The sequence below is a fragment of the Somniosus microcephalus genome, chromosome 18 (assembly GCF_052327205.1).
Source record: "Somniosus microcephalus isolate GS21.2 chromosome 18, FLI_Smic_1.0, whole genome shotgun sequence".
Classification (NCBI taxonomy): domain Eukaryota; kingdom Metazoa; phylum Chordata; class Chondrichthyes; order Squaliformes; family Somniosidae; genus Somniosus; species Somniosus microcephalus.
The window spans coordinates 33,260,474-33,276,982 of NC_141004.1; the positions used below are offsets into that span (position 1 = coordinate 33,260,474).

Consider the following 16,509-nt stretch of genomic DNA (forward strand, 5'->3'; position numbering starts at 1 on the left):
CTAATAATAAGAAATTTAATTAAGTATATAGAATGGAGCAGGTGATGTGTTACTGTTGCGAGATGTGGGAGCCGGTGGACCCATTGAGGCTCACGGTGATTACATCTGCGACAAGTGTTTGCTGCTAGAGGAACTCCGGCTCCGTATTGAGGTGCTTGAGACCGAGCTTCAGACACTGCGACACATCAGGGAGGGGGAGAAGTTCCTGGACTCTATGTTTCAGGAGATGGTCACACCTATGAAATTAATTAATTCAGATGTAGTCTGTGGTTAGGGATAGGACGGTGTGACTATGAGTGAGGCTGGTACGGGGAACCAGGAGGTAGTGTTGGAGGAGCTGCAGCCCTTGGTCTTGTCAAACAGTTTCGAGATTCTTTCTCCCTATGAGGGCGGGAGCAGGTACTGCAGGGAGGATGAGCAACCTGGCCACAGCACCGTGGAACATGGGGCCATTCAAGTGGGGGGAGTAAAAAGAAATGTTGTAGTGGTAGGGGATAATATCATTAGGGGGATAGATAGGGTTCTCTGCAGTCGAGAGCGGGAGTCCCGAAGGCTGTGTTGTCTGCCCGGTGCCAGGGTTAAGGACATCTCTTCTGGGCTGGAAAGAAGCTTGGAGCGGGAGGGGGAGGATCCAGTTGTCGTGGTCCATGTTGGTACAAACAACGTAGATAGGACAAGGAAGAAGGTTCCGTTAAAGGAGTATGAACAGCTAGGGGTCAAATTAAAAAACAGAACCTCAAGGGTAATATTCTCTGGATTATTACCTGAGCCACGAGCGAATTTGGCTAGGATAAATAAAATTAGAGAGTTAAATGCGTGGCTCCAAGACTGGTGTGGGAAAAATGGGTTTTGCTTCTTGGGACACTGGCACCAGTACTGGGATGAGAGGGAGCTGTTCCGTTGGGACGGACTTCAGTTGGCCAGTGCTGGGACTAGAATCCTGGCGAATCATATAACTAGGGCTGTAGAGAGGGCTTTAAACTAATTAGTGGGGGGGGGGGTGGGGGGGGAGGTTTCTAGAGAGCAAATAATAAAAATGACTACGGAGAAGGTCATAGATTAGGTAGCAGTGGGGGAATTAAAAAACAGAGCATGTCAGGAAGGGACAGAAGGTATGGAGTAAAAGGTAAAGTAGTAAAAGGGGAAAAAGCAGGAACTAAGTGTCACAAAACATATTTGAAAGTTCTTTATCTGAATGCACGTAGCATTCGTAACAAAATGGACGAGTTAACGGCACAAATAACTACATATGGCTATGATCTTGTGGCCATTACAAAAACATGGCTGCAGGGTGACCATGACTGGGAATTAAATATACCAGGTTATTTAACAATCAGGAAGGACAGGCAGGAAGGAAGGGGAGGTGGGTGGCTATGTTAATAAAGGAAGGAATCACTGTAATACAGAGAAATGATATTGGGTCAAAGGATCAGGATAGTGAAACAGTTTGGATGGAGATACGGAATAAGGGGGAAAAAACACTAGTGGGCGTAGTCTATAGGCCTCCGAACAGTTGCAACTCTGTTGGATGGAGTATTAATCAGGAAATAGTTGAGGCTTGTAATAAGGGAACAGCTATAATTATGGGGGATTTTAACTATCATATTAACTGGACAAATCAAATTGGGCAGAGCAGCCGTGAGGATGAGTTCATTGATTGTATTAGGGATGGGTTTCTTGAGCAGTATGTAACTGAACCGACCAGGGGGCAAGCAACCTTAGATTTGGTCCTGTGTAATGAGACAGGATTAATTAAAAATGTCCTAGTAAAGGATCCCCTTGGAATGAGTGACCATAACATGGTTGAATTCCATATTCAATTAGAGGGTGAGAAGGTTGGATCTCAAACAAGCGTGCTGAGCTTGAATAAAGGAGACTATGAAAGCGGAATTGATTAGAGTGGACTGGGAAAATAGATTAAAGGGTAAGACGGTACATGATCAGTGGTGTACATTTAAGGAGTTATTTTACAACTTCCAAAAAATATATATTCCACTGAGGAAAAAAGGGTGTAAAAGAAAAGATAGCCATCTGTGGCTAAGTAAAGTAATTAAGGATAGTATCCGACTAAAAACAAGGGCATATAAGGTAGCCAAATCTAGTGGGAGGATAGAAGATTGGGAAGTCTTTAAAAGACAGCAAAAAATAACTAAAAGATTGATTAAGAAAGGGAAGATGGATTATGAAAGTAAATTAGCAAAAAATTTAAAAACAGATAGCAAAAGTTTCTATAGTTATATAAAAAGAAAAAGGGTGGCTAAAGTAAATGTTGGTCCCTTAGAGGATGAGACCGGGAAATTAATGGTGGGAAACATGGAGATGGCAAAAACGCTGAACAATTATTTTGTGTCAGTCTTTACGGTAGAGGACACTAAGAATATCCCAACACTGGACAAACAGGGGGCTCTGGGGGGGGGGAGGAGCTAAATACGATTAAAATCACTAAGTGGTACTTGGTAAAATAATGGGACTCAAGGTGGATAAATCCCCTGGACCTGATGGCTTACATCCTAGGGTCTTGAGGGAAGTGGCGGTAGGGATTGTGGATGCATTGGTAATAATTTTCCAAAACTCACTGGACTCAGCAAAGGTCCCGGCAGATTGGAAAACTGCTAATGTAACACCGTTATTTAAAAAGGGTAGTAGGCAGAAGCTGGAAACTATAGACCTGTTAGCCTAACATCTGCGGTTGGTAAAATTTTAGAGTCCATTATTAAGGAGACAGTAACGGGACATTTGGATAAACATAATTTAATAGGACAAAGTCAGCATGGTTTTATGAAGGGGAAGTCATGTTTGACAAATTTGCTTGAGTTCTTTGAGGAAGTAACATGCAGGGTGGATAAAGGGGAACCAGTGGACGTAGTGTGTTTAGACTTCCAAAAGGCATTTGACAAGGTGCCACACAAAAGATTATTGCTCAAGATAAAAAATCATGGGATTGGGGGTAATATTCTGGCATGGGTGGAGGATTGGCTATCTAACAGAAAGCAGAGAGTTGGGATAAATGGTTTGTTCTCAGACTGGCAATCAGTAACTAATGGTGTTCCGCAGGGGTCAGTGCTGGGTCCCCAACTCTTTACAATCTATATTAATGATTTGGAGGAGGGGACCGAGTGTAACATATCAAAGTTTGCAGATGATACAAAGATGGGAAGGAAAGTAGTGAGTGAGGAGGACATAAAAAACCTGCAAAGGGACATAGACAGGCTAAGTAAGTGGGCAGAGATTTGGCAGATGGAATACAATACTGGAAAGTGTGAGGTTATGCACTTTGGCAGGAAAAATCATAGAGCAAGTTATTATCTTAATGGCAAGAAACTGGAAAGTACTGTAGTACAAAGGGATCTGGGGGTCCTGGTGCACGAAACTCAAAAAGTTAGTATGCAGGTGCAGCAAGTGATCAAGAAGGCCAATGGAATGTTGGCTTTTATTGCTAGGGGGATAGAATATAAAAACAGGGAGGTATTGTTGCAGTTTTACAAGGTATTGGTGAGATCGCACCTGGAATACTGCATACAGTTTTGGTGTCCATACTTAAGAAAAGACATACTTGCTCTCGAGTCAGTACAAAGAAGGTTCACTCGGTTAATCCCGGGGATGAGGGGGTGGACATATGAGGAGAGGTTGAGTAGATTGGGACTCTACTCATTGGAGTTCAGAAGAATGAGAGGCGATCTTATTGAAACATATAAGATTGTGAAGGGGCTTGATCGGGTGGATGTGGTGAGGATGTTCCCAATGATGGGTGAAACTAGAACTAGGGGGCATAGTCTTAGAATAAGGGGCTGCTCTTTCAAAACTGAGATGAGGAGAAACTTCTTCACTCAGAGGGTAGTAGGTCTGTGGAATTTGCTGCCCCAGAAAGCTGTGGAAGCTACATCATTAAATAAATTTAAAACAGAAATAGACAGTTTCTTAGAAGTAAAGGGAATTAAGGGTTACGGGGAGCGGGCAGGAAATTGGACATGAGTCTAGGTTCGGAATGGTCATGGCCCTGTGGGTAATGGAGTGGGCCCAGGGGCCGTGTAACCTGGTTCTGCTCCTACTTCTTGTGTTCTAATTCTGTGTTAGATTTCAGAGATGGTTCTATTCCTGTTCCTGGCTGGGGTGGAGATCGCCTTTACAGAAGGTAAGTACTGTAGAAAATATAGGGACAGAGTGATCTCCTGGACGAATTTCGATCGCCTAGATGGGTCGGAGAGGAATTTCCCAGATTTTTTTCTCCCAAATTGGCCATTGTTTTTTTTTCTGGTTTTTCGCCTCTCCCAGGAGATCACATGGGTTTGGGAGGGATGTAGAGTGATAGTAGATTTGAGGTTAGGATCAGATCAGCCATGATCTTATTGAATGGTGGAGCAGGCTCGAGGGGCCGATTGGCCTACTCCTGCTCCTATTTCTTATGTTAAGAGCAAATATGTAGACAAATTTCTGAGAAGTGCAAAAACGATAGGGCAATAATAGTAGGGGATTTCAACTACCCCAATATTAACTGGGATAAAATTAGTGTGAAGGTTATAGAGGGTGCGGAATTCCTAAAATGCATCCAGGAGAGCTTTTTTAGCCAGTATGTGGCAAGCCCAACAAGAGAGGGGGCGGTTCTGGACTTAGTTTTAGGGAATGAAGCTAGGCAGGTAGAAGGCGTATCAGTGGGGGAGCATTTTGGTGCTAGTGACCATAATTCAGTTAGATTTAAGGTAGTTATAGAAAGGGACAAGGATAGACTAGGAATAAAAATTCTAAATTGGGGAAAAGCAAATTTTGATAAGCTCAGAGGGGATTTAGCCATAGTGGACTGGAAACAGCTACTTGAAGGTAAATCTGTGTCGGAGCAGTGGGAGGCATTCAAGTAGGAGCTCCGGAGGGTTCAGACCAAATATATTCAGACCAAAAGAATAAAGGTGGGATTAGCAAATCTAGAGTCCCCTAGATGTCTAGGGACATGCAGGGTAGGATAAACAAAATAAGGGAGGCATATGACAGATACCGAGGGCTAAATACTGCAGAATCTTTAGAGGAGTACAGAAAGTGCAGGGGTGCAATTAAAAAGGATATTAGGAAAGCAAAGAGAGAGCATGAAAATTTCTTGGCAAGTAAAATCAAGGAAAACCAAAGATGTTTTATAAATATATTAAGAGTAAGAGGATAACTAAAGAAAGAGTAGGGCCTATTAGAGATAATGAGGGTACTCTGTGTGTGGAGGCAGGAGACGTTGGTAGGGTTCTTAATGAATACTTTGCGTCTGTTTTCACAAAGGAGAGGGGCAAAGTAGACATTGCTATCAGGGACGAGGAGTGTGAAATTTTAGATGAAATAAACAGTGAGAGAGGAAGTATTAAGGGGTTTAGTAGCTTTAAAGGTGGATAAATCCCCAGGCCCAGATGAAATGTATCTCAGGCTGTTAAGCGAAGCAAAAGAGGAAAAAGCAGAGGTCCTGACCATCATTTTCCAATCCTCTCTGGCTTCAGGTGTGGTGCCGGAGGACTGGAGGACTGCTAATGTGGTACCCTTGGTTAAAAAGGGAGACAAGGATAGACCGAGTAATTACAGGCCAGCCAGGTGGGAAAATTATTGGAAAGAATTCTGAAGGACAGGATAAATCTTCATTTAGAAAGACACGGATTAATCAAGGATAGTCAGCACGGATTTATTCAGGGAAGATCGTGTCTGACAAACCTGATTGAATTTTTTGAGGAGGTAACAAGCAGGGTAGATGAGGGTAGTGCTGTTGATGTAGTGTATATGGACTTTAGCAAGGCTTTTGATAAGGTTCCACATGGCAGACTGGTCACGAAGTTAAAAGCCCATGGGGTCTAGGCAAAGTGTCAAGTTGGATTCAAAACTGGTTCGGAGGCAGGAAGCAGAGGGTAATAGCTGATTGGTTAAGGAGATACACAAAAAACACCAATGAGAAATAAACAGAAGGACTGAGAAGGAGGGTGAACTAGAGATGGTGAATTCAATATCAAATCAGATACAGAAAGAGAAATAAAGAGAGGGAAAAAAGATTGGATTAAGAGAGAGAGAAAAGACAAAGGAAAAGTAAGATAAAAATAGAAATTTAAAATTTGACATTTTTGAAATCTCCAACAACAATTCACAACCCGAAGGAATGAGGCTCCATACTTTTAATTGTTCACTTTCTGAGCAAGTGCGATCGATTGGCAATTATCACCCTGTTAAAAGGGTACTTACACTGTTAATTACTAGTCTTAACTTTCTGTGGTGAGTTTAGTGGGCAATTAATGTGCAAATGCAGCAACTTCATGGGGAGATTAAGGGAGAGATGCCATTTTTACAAAGCTAACCGCGGTGCGGTGCAAATCAGCCAGCAACATGTGGTGATTCTCAATTCATGGGGTATCTCTTCCTTGCCACAAGTTACTGCCTGATTAGCACATTAATAATGGCGTGCGTCATTCACACGCCATTATTTTTCAGCAATTTCTGGGCCATCATCATTCAACCTGATAATAGTTACTTAGGGGAAAACAAATATTGTTCTGGATTTTGCATTAAGAATAACATTGAGGCTATCAGCACTGGCCGATATTATGGAGTAAATTGGACAACAACTTCCGGCATCCGCACATATGCAGTTAAATGTTGAAATCAGGAAGTTGCTGTCCGATTTGCCCTGCTCCTCCACTACCTCACCAAGCGACTCAGCATTAAAACTCATGAAGGGCGTGATGTTGCTGTTACCCACTAAACATACCAGAAAAAATGATGGCTTGTGCATTCAGGGGGAAGTGAATTTTTTACAGCGTGATAAATCTTAATTACTGTACTGCCAAACAACCTCTCTGGCATTGAAAATTTACTTTTACAAGCATGGAGTCTCATTCCTCCAGATTTTAATTATTGTTGGAGATTTAAAAAAATTAAAAATTCAAGTTTTTAAAAACTTTTTCCTTCTGTCTCTTTTATCTTTCTCTGTTAATCCCATCTTTCTCTCCCTCACTGTATTTCACTTTCTGTACTTGATTTTACATTAAATTAAATATACTAATTTATACTTCCTGGTTTAGACTCCGCGGGCTGAATTTTGCCAGTGCTCAGAGTGCGGGTTTGGAGGCGGGTCCGCTGACAAAATCGAAATGACAGATAGCGGGTTGGGAACCCGTCTCCATGTAAGTCTCCAAAGTGTCGGGTCTGTGATTTCAGAACAGACCCGACACCAAGCAGCGGGGGAGGCATTTAAGATACTTAACTGCTTGTTAAGTACTTGTTTACTACTATTTTGCCAGCCTTTTTCTATTTACCACATTTTTAATGGGGTTCACGTCATTCTGAGATCACATCAGGTAAGTAGGTCGGGTTCTCTATGTCTCCCCATTGCTGTGAATAGGTGACAGCTGCAAAAGTGGTAAAAAAAGCTTCCATTTCAGAGCTGGTCACTTTCCAATGTCAGAAGCTTGAGCCTTCAGGACTTAGAAGACACTTTTGAGCTGTATGCAGTTTGGAACTGTTTGGAACTGTTTGGAGTAAACTCTCTATCCACTGTCACCTCCTTGGAGCAAGCTCTCACACCATTGACAGATCGCTTCTGTCATCTCAACTTCAGCTGCCATCTATTCCAGCAACATCGGTGCCCTTGAAAAAATCTCACCTTGGTCCTCTAAATCCCTCCACGATCAGCCCCAACACCACCAGGCACACCAACATTACCAACCACAATACCAACCTTCTCCGCAATCACCTGATGCTGCACAAGACACAGGGCATCACCATGGCCAGATTTACTTCACTTAACGCTGTACATCCAGCTGCCACATGATGCGCCACGTTAACGCCACCCCACACCATCACCATAAAGCATCCCTACAATGCCCAAGCCATTCCTTTCGCACTCATCACCATTGCGGGGATACCGTTATGTCTCACCATTCACTGCAACTCACTAAGACACTTCCAAAGGTGAGCAGAAATCTGTACAATAAGGCAAATTGTCAAAAATAAAGATTTCAATGTTTGACAGCACATTAACAGAAAATTTACACGAACATTGCATAAGACACCCAAGTGCCTACACTTGTGTGTTGATAGTTGGTATGATTGCACTAGGATGAGGGTGAGTGTGAGGGGTGGCTAGTGAGATGGGGAATTGATAATGTACATGGAGAGGGATGGGTGGAAATGTTAGGTAAGTTGGTGTGAGTGAGGATGTGCAGGATTCAGGTAGGGAAGGCAGAGTTATGGGAATGTGATAGGTGGCACAGCAGGATGAGGTTGAGTGTGACTTTGCAGTAATGTTTCATGATCTACTGAGATCATTGAAAGGTTTGCGCCACTGCAGCCAGGTCCTCCTGACAACATCCCTGCTTTTGCCCTCCTGTGCAATGTGCAACCAGGCTGCGTTGGTGTCCTGGGGAGGTCTCTTCCACCCTTGGAAGGGAAGAGAATCTCCCTGCGTGCTGTGACTCCCTCCATAAGCATGTGGAGGGAGTCATGCAAGAGCCTGGGTGCAGTTGTGCATCTCTGTGCAGTGCTCGTCAGTGTTTGCAGCACCTCAATGCTGCAGAATACTGACAGCACAACTGTCAAAATTAATGCGGCCATGGTCCCTTTAAGGAAGCCAGCTGATGACGCGTCACCAAATGACTTTTGATTGGCCGGGATCCCCGCAGGGCGGGCTTAACAAGCCCTATTAACGGAACATCTTTTTACAGAGCGGCTGCAGCCGGGAGTGGGACCGGAACCCGCCAACCACGTCTCCGGCCATGATCCCACCTCCGCTGGCGAAATCGCGGCCTGCGTGTCTCAGTGAGACCTCTTCAATCTGACTGGTTGAAGAGCCACACTGTCGCTTGCTGTGCTCACGCAGGCTACAGAGCCCCTGTAGACCCTGAAAAGGATCTCTAATAAACGTAAGTTGCTGTTCAAAAGCCCACAAATAAATCTGTGGGCAGCTGTAAGCGTAATGAATTGTGAGTGCCGCCCTTCGCCACTGACTGCAAAATCTGGCCCATTATATATTACATTTTTCCTCATGACTTCAAGGGCATAAAATTCCTGAGCTATTCCTCATACACACTCTCTTGATAAAATGTACTCAGGATCAAGAACTGCCTTGCCCTTATCACAATACTTTTGGCGTCATTATTTGCTACAAAAGTTTCAGGCACTTTCGATTCATGAACATTTTTTCCACCTCAGAGGAAAGGATTTTCACTGAAATACACAGTAATGTGAAAACCCGCTGACAGTTCGCAGCACGTCTCCACATAGGACTGTATGTTTCAGTGAATCTCTGCCGATCTTTGTGCAGATTCCAGAATACGTCACAGAATTCAGGAGAGAAAATGGATTTTTAAAATGCAGCCCAGTTTAACTCTCATGGTGAGCAATGAAATTTAATCAGCACAGGTTAAAGGGCACCCTCCTGGAGACTGAAGATTAGATGTGATTGGCTGAGGAACGGTCATTTGTGTAAAAAAAAGTGTTTTCAGTAGTAACCATTAATTGACATCAGCAGGCAGCTGTTTGCAAGAACGATGTTATCGGGTAATGGAATACAGATTGCTTCAAAGAATTTGTTATATGACGTATCTGCACATCTACATCCAAAAATATAATTTTACTCCTGCATATCCAAATTGGTTGTATGAATCTTTAAATTATATAGAGTGTACTTAAAAAATAAATAAACCAAGTCTTTTTCAGTGCCCAAATTCTGGATCATATACCTCTAAATATTCGACTAAATTCATGAATTAGTTCCATTGGATTTGCTGAATATACATTACAAACCTTACAAATGTTTCTCAAACAGATGTACATTCTAATGCTTTCATTAAAAAAAAAATCCTTTCCGCCTACAGTTTCAAGGGAAATCAGTTTCCTATACTTAATTAGAATTTAAGTTACATTTGATTACATCTATTTATCACGAAAAGTAAGTACAGATGAGGGAGAAAATTTGACCCATTTAGTTAATTCATCCATAGAAGCTTATGTACTCCTCAGCACAGAATCTGTCTCTTGAATGATTCCAGAGATTTTCCTCCACTCCCTGAGCTGGAAGACTGTTCTGAGCATTCACGACTCTCTTGAATGAAGCAGTGCTTCTTGACATCAGTCATGAACTTATCTTTTACCAGTTTAGACCGTACACCTCCTTCCCGCAAAAGAGATTCTACCCTTTCTGTTGCTCTTTGTAGCCTGGAGTTTCCTCCGCATTTGCGTGGCTTTGAAGATCGCGGAATCTTGGGCGTAAGCGAGTTATGCGCCTAACTGCAACGGGCCCCAAGTCTCCTCGATCTTTTACAGTCGTCCTTCAAACCCTCTGTCCAAACAAATCTCCGCCACAAAACTGGACACGGCTCCAACTCTCAGACACGAGTCTCCTCCGGTTGTGCTTCTCCTCACATTGTGACCAGGCTTTCGGCCGCAACGGGAAGGGAAGTCATTCTTCTCCTGTTTAATTGCAATTTTTTGAGCGCATTCGCTTTGTAATTTATCCTCGCTGAGATCTGCTCTGTATTTTCTGTTGCTTTTAATGCATTTTATGGCATAAGTTAAATTAAAACTGAAATAGCTTCCCCAATTGCTGGTTCCTTTAAATGCTGCACCTCTTGTGCATCAATGATGGTTAAATGAGGCTCCTCTGGCACCTCCCGCCCCGTGCTCCTCCGGCCCCAACGACCACCCCCCAGTCCCCACTCGATCCCTCCCTAGTGTCGCGGACCTACCCGCCCACAGCCAGCCAGCCTCTCAATCTGGCTGGCTGCGGGTGGGAAACAGAGGTTTCAAATGCAAATCAGGCCCCACCGTTAAATTCGGCAGAGCCTGCGGGAAACCTGTTTTCCCGGGTTTCCTGACCGCTTCGGAGCTACCCCCCGGCCCCTTGCAACCCACCGAAGTATCAAAATTCAGGCCATGATGTGGATTCAGAACTTTCCTTGATCCCTGACACTTTATGCTGATTAATGTCCATTTTATGTACCTGACGAGGTACTGATAATTCTGCATGTGTGGTAATAATGCTCAAATTTCCTGGGTAAGCTCATTTGTATCTTTATTCAAAGATCCAGGTACAGAATGGGACAAATGTAGGGAGCATACTAGTGATAGGGGAGGAATATAAGTGTGCAATTGAAATTTAAAGGGATGAGGCAATTCATACGGAATGTCATTTGACGGGTCAAAAAATCTGGCAGTGCTTAGAACAGCTCAAAATACATCTCAGCCCATTGGCAGCCTTTGCCAAATGCTGGAAACTGCAAAAACAGGCTTCTTTGTGGCCCATTTATTTTACTTGTCCAGCTCGGTACCCAGCAACTCTAGACAGCCAGTTACACTGGCCATTATATTCAGCCTCAGTAGGCCTGAGGTTGGCAGTGGAAAAAGATGTTTGAGGTGTTAGAATGGTGCTCCCACATTATGTAGATGTTAATGAAGCTCCCATCAGTTTCAAGTGGGAGCTTGCGTTTGCATGATTCATCCCCCCCCCCACTCTGCTGGAAATGTGCAACGACAACTACTGAAATGGAGACCAGGAGCAACAAATCTCTGTCCATTTTTGCCTCATTGTTATGCCCTGAAAACAGGCGCTAAGAGGATGTTCCGGTGAGGCAAAGTGGCGCCTATGTCGGTAGAACTGATTCAATACAGTCACGTTATTAGCAAAGCATACAGCTGATCTTACATTCGAGCTGTTTAAGGCTTCCAGTCACAACAGTATATAATTGAAGTTCCCCTGGTGTCCGTTTGCTTCTAATTGAACCAATTTTGTTAAGGGTAACTCATTATTGGCAGTATTAACGCCTGGAGGGAAATCATTAAATGGTAATGTTACTGGCTAATCCAAACTCCAGCTTATTTTTGTAACTATTTTTAACTGGCGTACTGTTTAGATTTTGTTTTAATCATCTTCTTTGTGAAAGAACAAGGGCTCGGAGTCCACTGCAAAGACATGATCGTGTTGCTGATCTCAACTGTCGCGACTAAATTATTTAATAAAGACTAGTTTTAAAAATTTAAAACAATGGCACTATAACAGATGCAGTGTATGCTGAACTGTAAACTTGTTAAGCAATCCAAAATGGTGGTTTTCCGTAGGCTTTTCTGAAGCAAGCTGTTCCAAGAATTGAACCAGCCCCAGAACATTCTCTTTAACCATGAAGTACCTTTGGAATCTTGCATACAGTTTCACTGAATCTACTCGCTAGCATGATCAGCATCTGCTGAAACTATTGCTCTGGCAGGCATTTTGTGCTGATACACGAATGGCTTCCAAGCTTAACCACCGCTAAATGTCAAATGGAGCCATTTTGCTCTCCTTTATACAGTGGTCCATGGTACTGTAAGGGGTTAATTGTATAGAGTAAAACAACATCAAAACTGAACAGCTTGACAATAACTTCTTATTTGGTATATCAAGAATATCTTCACATTTCTTAGGTTGTTACAATCGACGACTAGATTCTTATCAATGTAAATCATGCTGGATCTAATTGCCAAAAATAAGAAATTGTCACTGTCTTGGTACTTTACCAGTTACTTACTTAATGATAATGAATGAATATCTAAATCCTCACAATGTACTTTTGACTTGCTTTTCTACAGTATGTGTTAAGTGGACAAAACCCATTATGTGTTTGTAATATCGACGCAAAACTTAGCAAAGTCCCTAAATTGTGCATGTTTATATATTTTTTAAGATTAGCAGATCTCCTGTAGTGTTGATCACATTGAATAGGATGAGCTACAAGGGAAGAGTAGGGAAACTGAGGTTCTTCAGCTTTGAAATAAGAGGACCTTATCGAAGTATGTAAGATACTAAATGATCTAGGAAAGGTAAACCCTGAGTATTACTTCAAGGTAAGTCATGGCAGAAAGACAAGAGAGTAGAGTTCCAAATGGTGAAAGGAAATTTAGGACCGATGTTGGGAAGAATTTCTTCACACAAAGCGTGATCAATATTTGGAATAGACCTCTGGATGGATCATGGAGGAAAAGCCTCAGAGTCATTATATAGCCTCTGTAGGGTTTATTAGGGATGGATGAGCTGAATGGAATGGTTAAAAGCATGCTCCGTCAATCCTGCTCTTTACTGTTGTCTTACGCATCCAATTCAGTAATTTGGGATATACACAGCCAGTACATTAGGGAACTAGCACACATGGAATGGTTAAGTGTAAGCTATTTCAATCCTATTCCTTACTATTGACGTATGCATCCTATTCACCTCTGCCATTATGCAATGGAATTCCCATCCCTTTTGAGCTCCATTGCAATTCAAATATATTCTCAAAATTCAGATCTGCCCACCACAAACTGTCACACAATCTGTTCTGCTCATTTTTTTTTCTCTCTGCCGCCTTCTGTTCCGAAATCTGGTGAGCAATAACCCTATTTACACTTGGCATTCTGCAGCATATTAATTGGACAAGTCATAGCAATTTACTCATGTTTATCAGTGCAGTATCTTCAGTTATTTTATGTTATCAGTATTGTCAGTTATTTTATGTTATCAGTATTGTCTGTTATATTATACATTCTGATGATGTGTGTTCTTCAGCAAGCATTTCATCAAGATTTCCTGAGAGATGTTTTTAATTTATTGCTCAATCAATCATCCTATATAGTTTATTTCCCCCCTCCTTGACAACTTGTACTGTGCTGAAAGTGAGTAAACAAACAAAAATTCAAGTTGCTGCACTGAGAAAGTGGATTAAATTACAATACAATTTTAATATACAGCTTCTGGGCATTTATGAAGAGTCGATTTCAAATACTGGTATCAGTAGGATACACTTACCTCATAAACATTGAACTGACTTTGTCCTCTAGCAAGTTCTCGATAGCTTGTTGTAAATTCACCAATGAAGTCATGGCTGAAATCACAAAGAGGAGAGTATCAGCTGCATTCGATACGAACTGTTCCATCCCAGCCATAAACAACAGCAGTGCAACAAATGCAAACTTACTTTTCAACGCTTCAGCTCAGCACTTATTAATAATGCCACTAAGGACAAGAATGATCTGCAAACATAATTTGGTGAATCACAATAAGAAAACATAATGGATGACTCATTAGCCCTTCAACCACATGCTTCTCACATCTTGATTCGATAATTTTCATCGCTCTCAGTTGGTTATTTTATTTATACCAATGCATTAGTAATTAAGTTAAAGGACAGTATGGTGACACACTGTATTGGAGCACCACACAGACGTAGGGAGGTTATTAAGAAAAATAAATGAGGGAACATAAATACCTCAAAGAGGGAGTCTTGCTGAACTGCAATATCGATTGATATGATTAAAAAAGGGTTGCAATGCTTGTACATGTTTGATTGTACAAACTGAACACCTTTATTTTATAATTAAAAAAAAATGTTTAAAAAGGTTTCAATCCTGACGTTGATACCAGCTTAGCCCTGTCACATCATGGGCGAGAATTTTCTGTAGCCTGCGAACGAACGGCACCTGCTGTTAGTTAGACTTGCCCTTGTCCCTTTAATTTTCATGAGACTTTGCAATGGAAGTTGCTTTAAGTGGAAGATCGAAATGCCCTCTACAGGGCATCTGGGATCTGTGTGAACAAAGCAAGCAACTGTGTATCTCCTTAACCAATCAGATTGAAGTATTGTGGAATGAGCAACGCAGAGTCTGAACCAGGAAGTGTAAGTTAGAATAGTAAATTCAATATCAAATCAGGTACAGAAAGAAAAATAAAGAGAGGGAAAGAAACATTGGATTGAGAGAGAGAGAAAAAGTTTTTTAAAAAATGTTTTAAGTCTTCAACAACAATTAAAAGCTGAAGGAATGAGACTCCACACTTGTAAAAGCTAATTTTCAGTGCCAGAGAAGTTGTATGCCAGTAATTAAGATTTATCACACTGTTTAAAAGGGTACTTAGAATGAAATAGATATGCTCTAACTTTCTGTGGTGAGTTTAGTTTGTATCTAAGCTTGTATCTATGGGCTGGATTTTCCCTGCGGAGGTGGCAAGGCAGCGAGAGAGCTGGTTGGCGGTTTCCGGTCCCACTACCGTCTGCATCCATTCTCTGGAAAAGATTTTCCATAGATTGGCCTTGTTAAGCCCGCCCTGCAGGGTTCCTGGCCAATTAACAGGAAGCGGGTCTGATGACGTCATTTGATGACGGGTCATCAGCCAGTTTCGTTAAAGGGGCCACGTCCACATTGATTTTGACAGTTGTGCTGTCAGTGTTCTGCAGCATTGAGGTGCTGCAAACACTGACAAGCACTGCACAAAGGTGCACGTTTGCACCCAGGCTCACACGTGACACCCTCCATAAGCTTATGGAGGGAGTCACAGCATGCAGGGAGGTTCTCTTCCCTACCCATGGGTGGAAGAGACCTCCCCAGGAAATCAATGTAGTCTGGTTGCACATTGCACAGGAGGACGCAAGCAGGGATGTCTGGCTGCAGTGGCGCAAACCTTTCAATGATCTCAGTAGATCACGAAATGTTACTGCCATGTCACACTCAAACTCACCCTGCTGTGCCACTCATCGTATCCCCATCACTCTGCCTTCCATACCCTACTCTGCACATCCTTACTCACATCAACTTACCTTGCACCTCCACCCATCCCTCTCTATCTACATTATCACTTCCCCTTCTCACTAGTCACCCCTCACACTCACCCTCATCCTACTGCAAGAATACCAACTAACAACACACAAGGGTAGGCACTTGAGAGGGTTAGCCAATGCTCATGTGAAGTTTCTGGTAATGTGTTGTTATTCAGTGAAATCTATATTTTCAACACTTCACCTTATTGGACAAATCTGTGCGCACCTTGAGAAGTGTCTTACTGAGTTCCAGTGAATGTTGAGATATAACATCCCCACCCCCCGCCCACTATAGTGATGAGTGTGAAATGAATGGCTTGGACATTAAAGGGATGCTTTACGGTGACGGTGTAGGATGGTGTCAACCTGGTGCATCCTGTGGCAACCTGGTGCATCATGTGGCAGCCAGGGTTTACAGCGTCAAGTGAAGTAAATCTGGCCATGGTGATGCCATCGCTGGCCTCCCGGGCAGCAATGTTGTCAGGGGCTGATGCTCTGTGTCCTGTGCAGCATCAGGTGATGGCAAAGAAGGTTGGTGATGTTGTTGGTGATGTTATTGTGCCTGGTAATGTTGGTGTTGGGGCTGAGTGTGGAAGGATGCAGAGGACCAAGGTGTGATTTTTTTCAAGGGCGCCGATGTTACTGCAATAGATGGCAGCTGCAGGCGAGATGACAGAAGCGATCTGTCAATGGAGAGAGAGGTTGTTCCAATGAGGTGGCACTGGACATATAGTTGGCTCTAAACACTTGCAAGCTAAAGAAATCTCTATATGTCTTACAAATGCAGTAACCAACAGTTTCTGTGCTCTGAAACTGACCAGCTGCAACATGGTATCTTTTATACCACTTCTGCAGCTGTCAAGTTATCAAATAAATCAAAAGCAAACTCAACTCACGACAGGGGAGCACGTAAAATTGCAAGGTAGGCTCAAAATAGCATTAAATTGGCTGTTAACAAGCC

At 42.6% G+C, this 16,509-nt stretch overlaps 1 protein-coding gene across 2 annotated transcripts in view; it reads right to left on the reverse strand.

Moving 5' to 3' along the window:
• LOC147105205 (copine-8-like) overlaps positions 1–16,509 on the reverse strand; it is a 776,136-nt gene that overhangs the window by 201,579 nt on the left and 558,048 nt on the right. For both annotated transcript variants that reach the window (XM_086011336.1, XM_086011335.1), the window contains exon 11: positions 13,766–13,841. In XM_086011336.1, the coding sequence (XP_085867462.1) occupies positions 13,766–13,841 (76 nt within the window). The remainder of the gene's footprint in view (positions 1–13,765; positions 13,842–16,509) is intronic.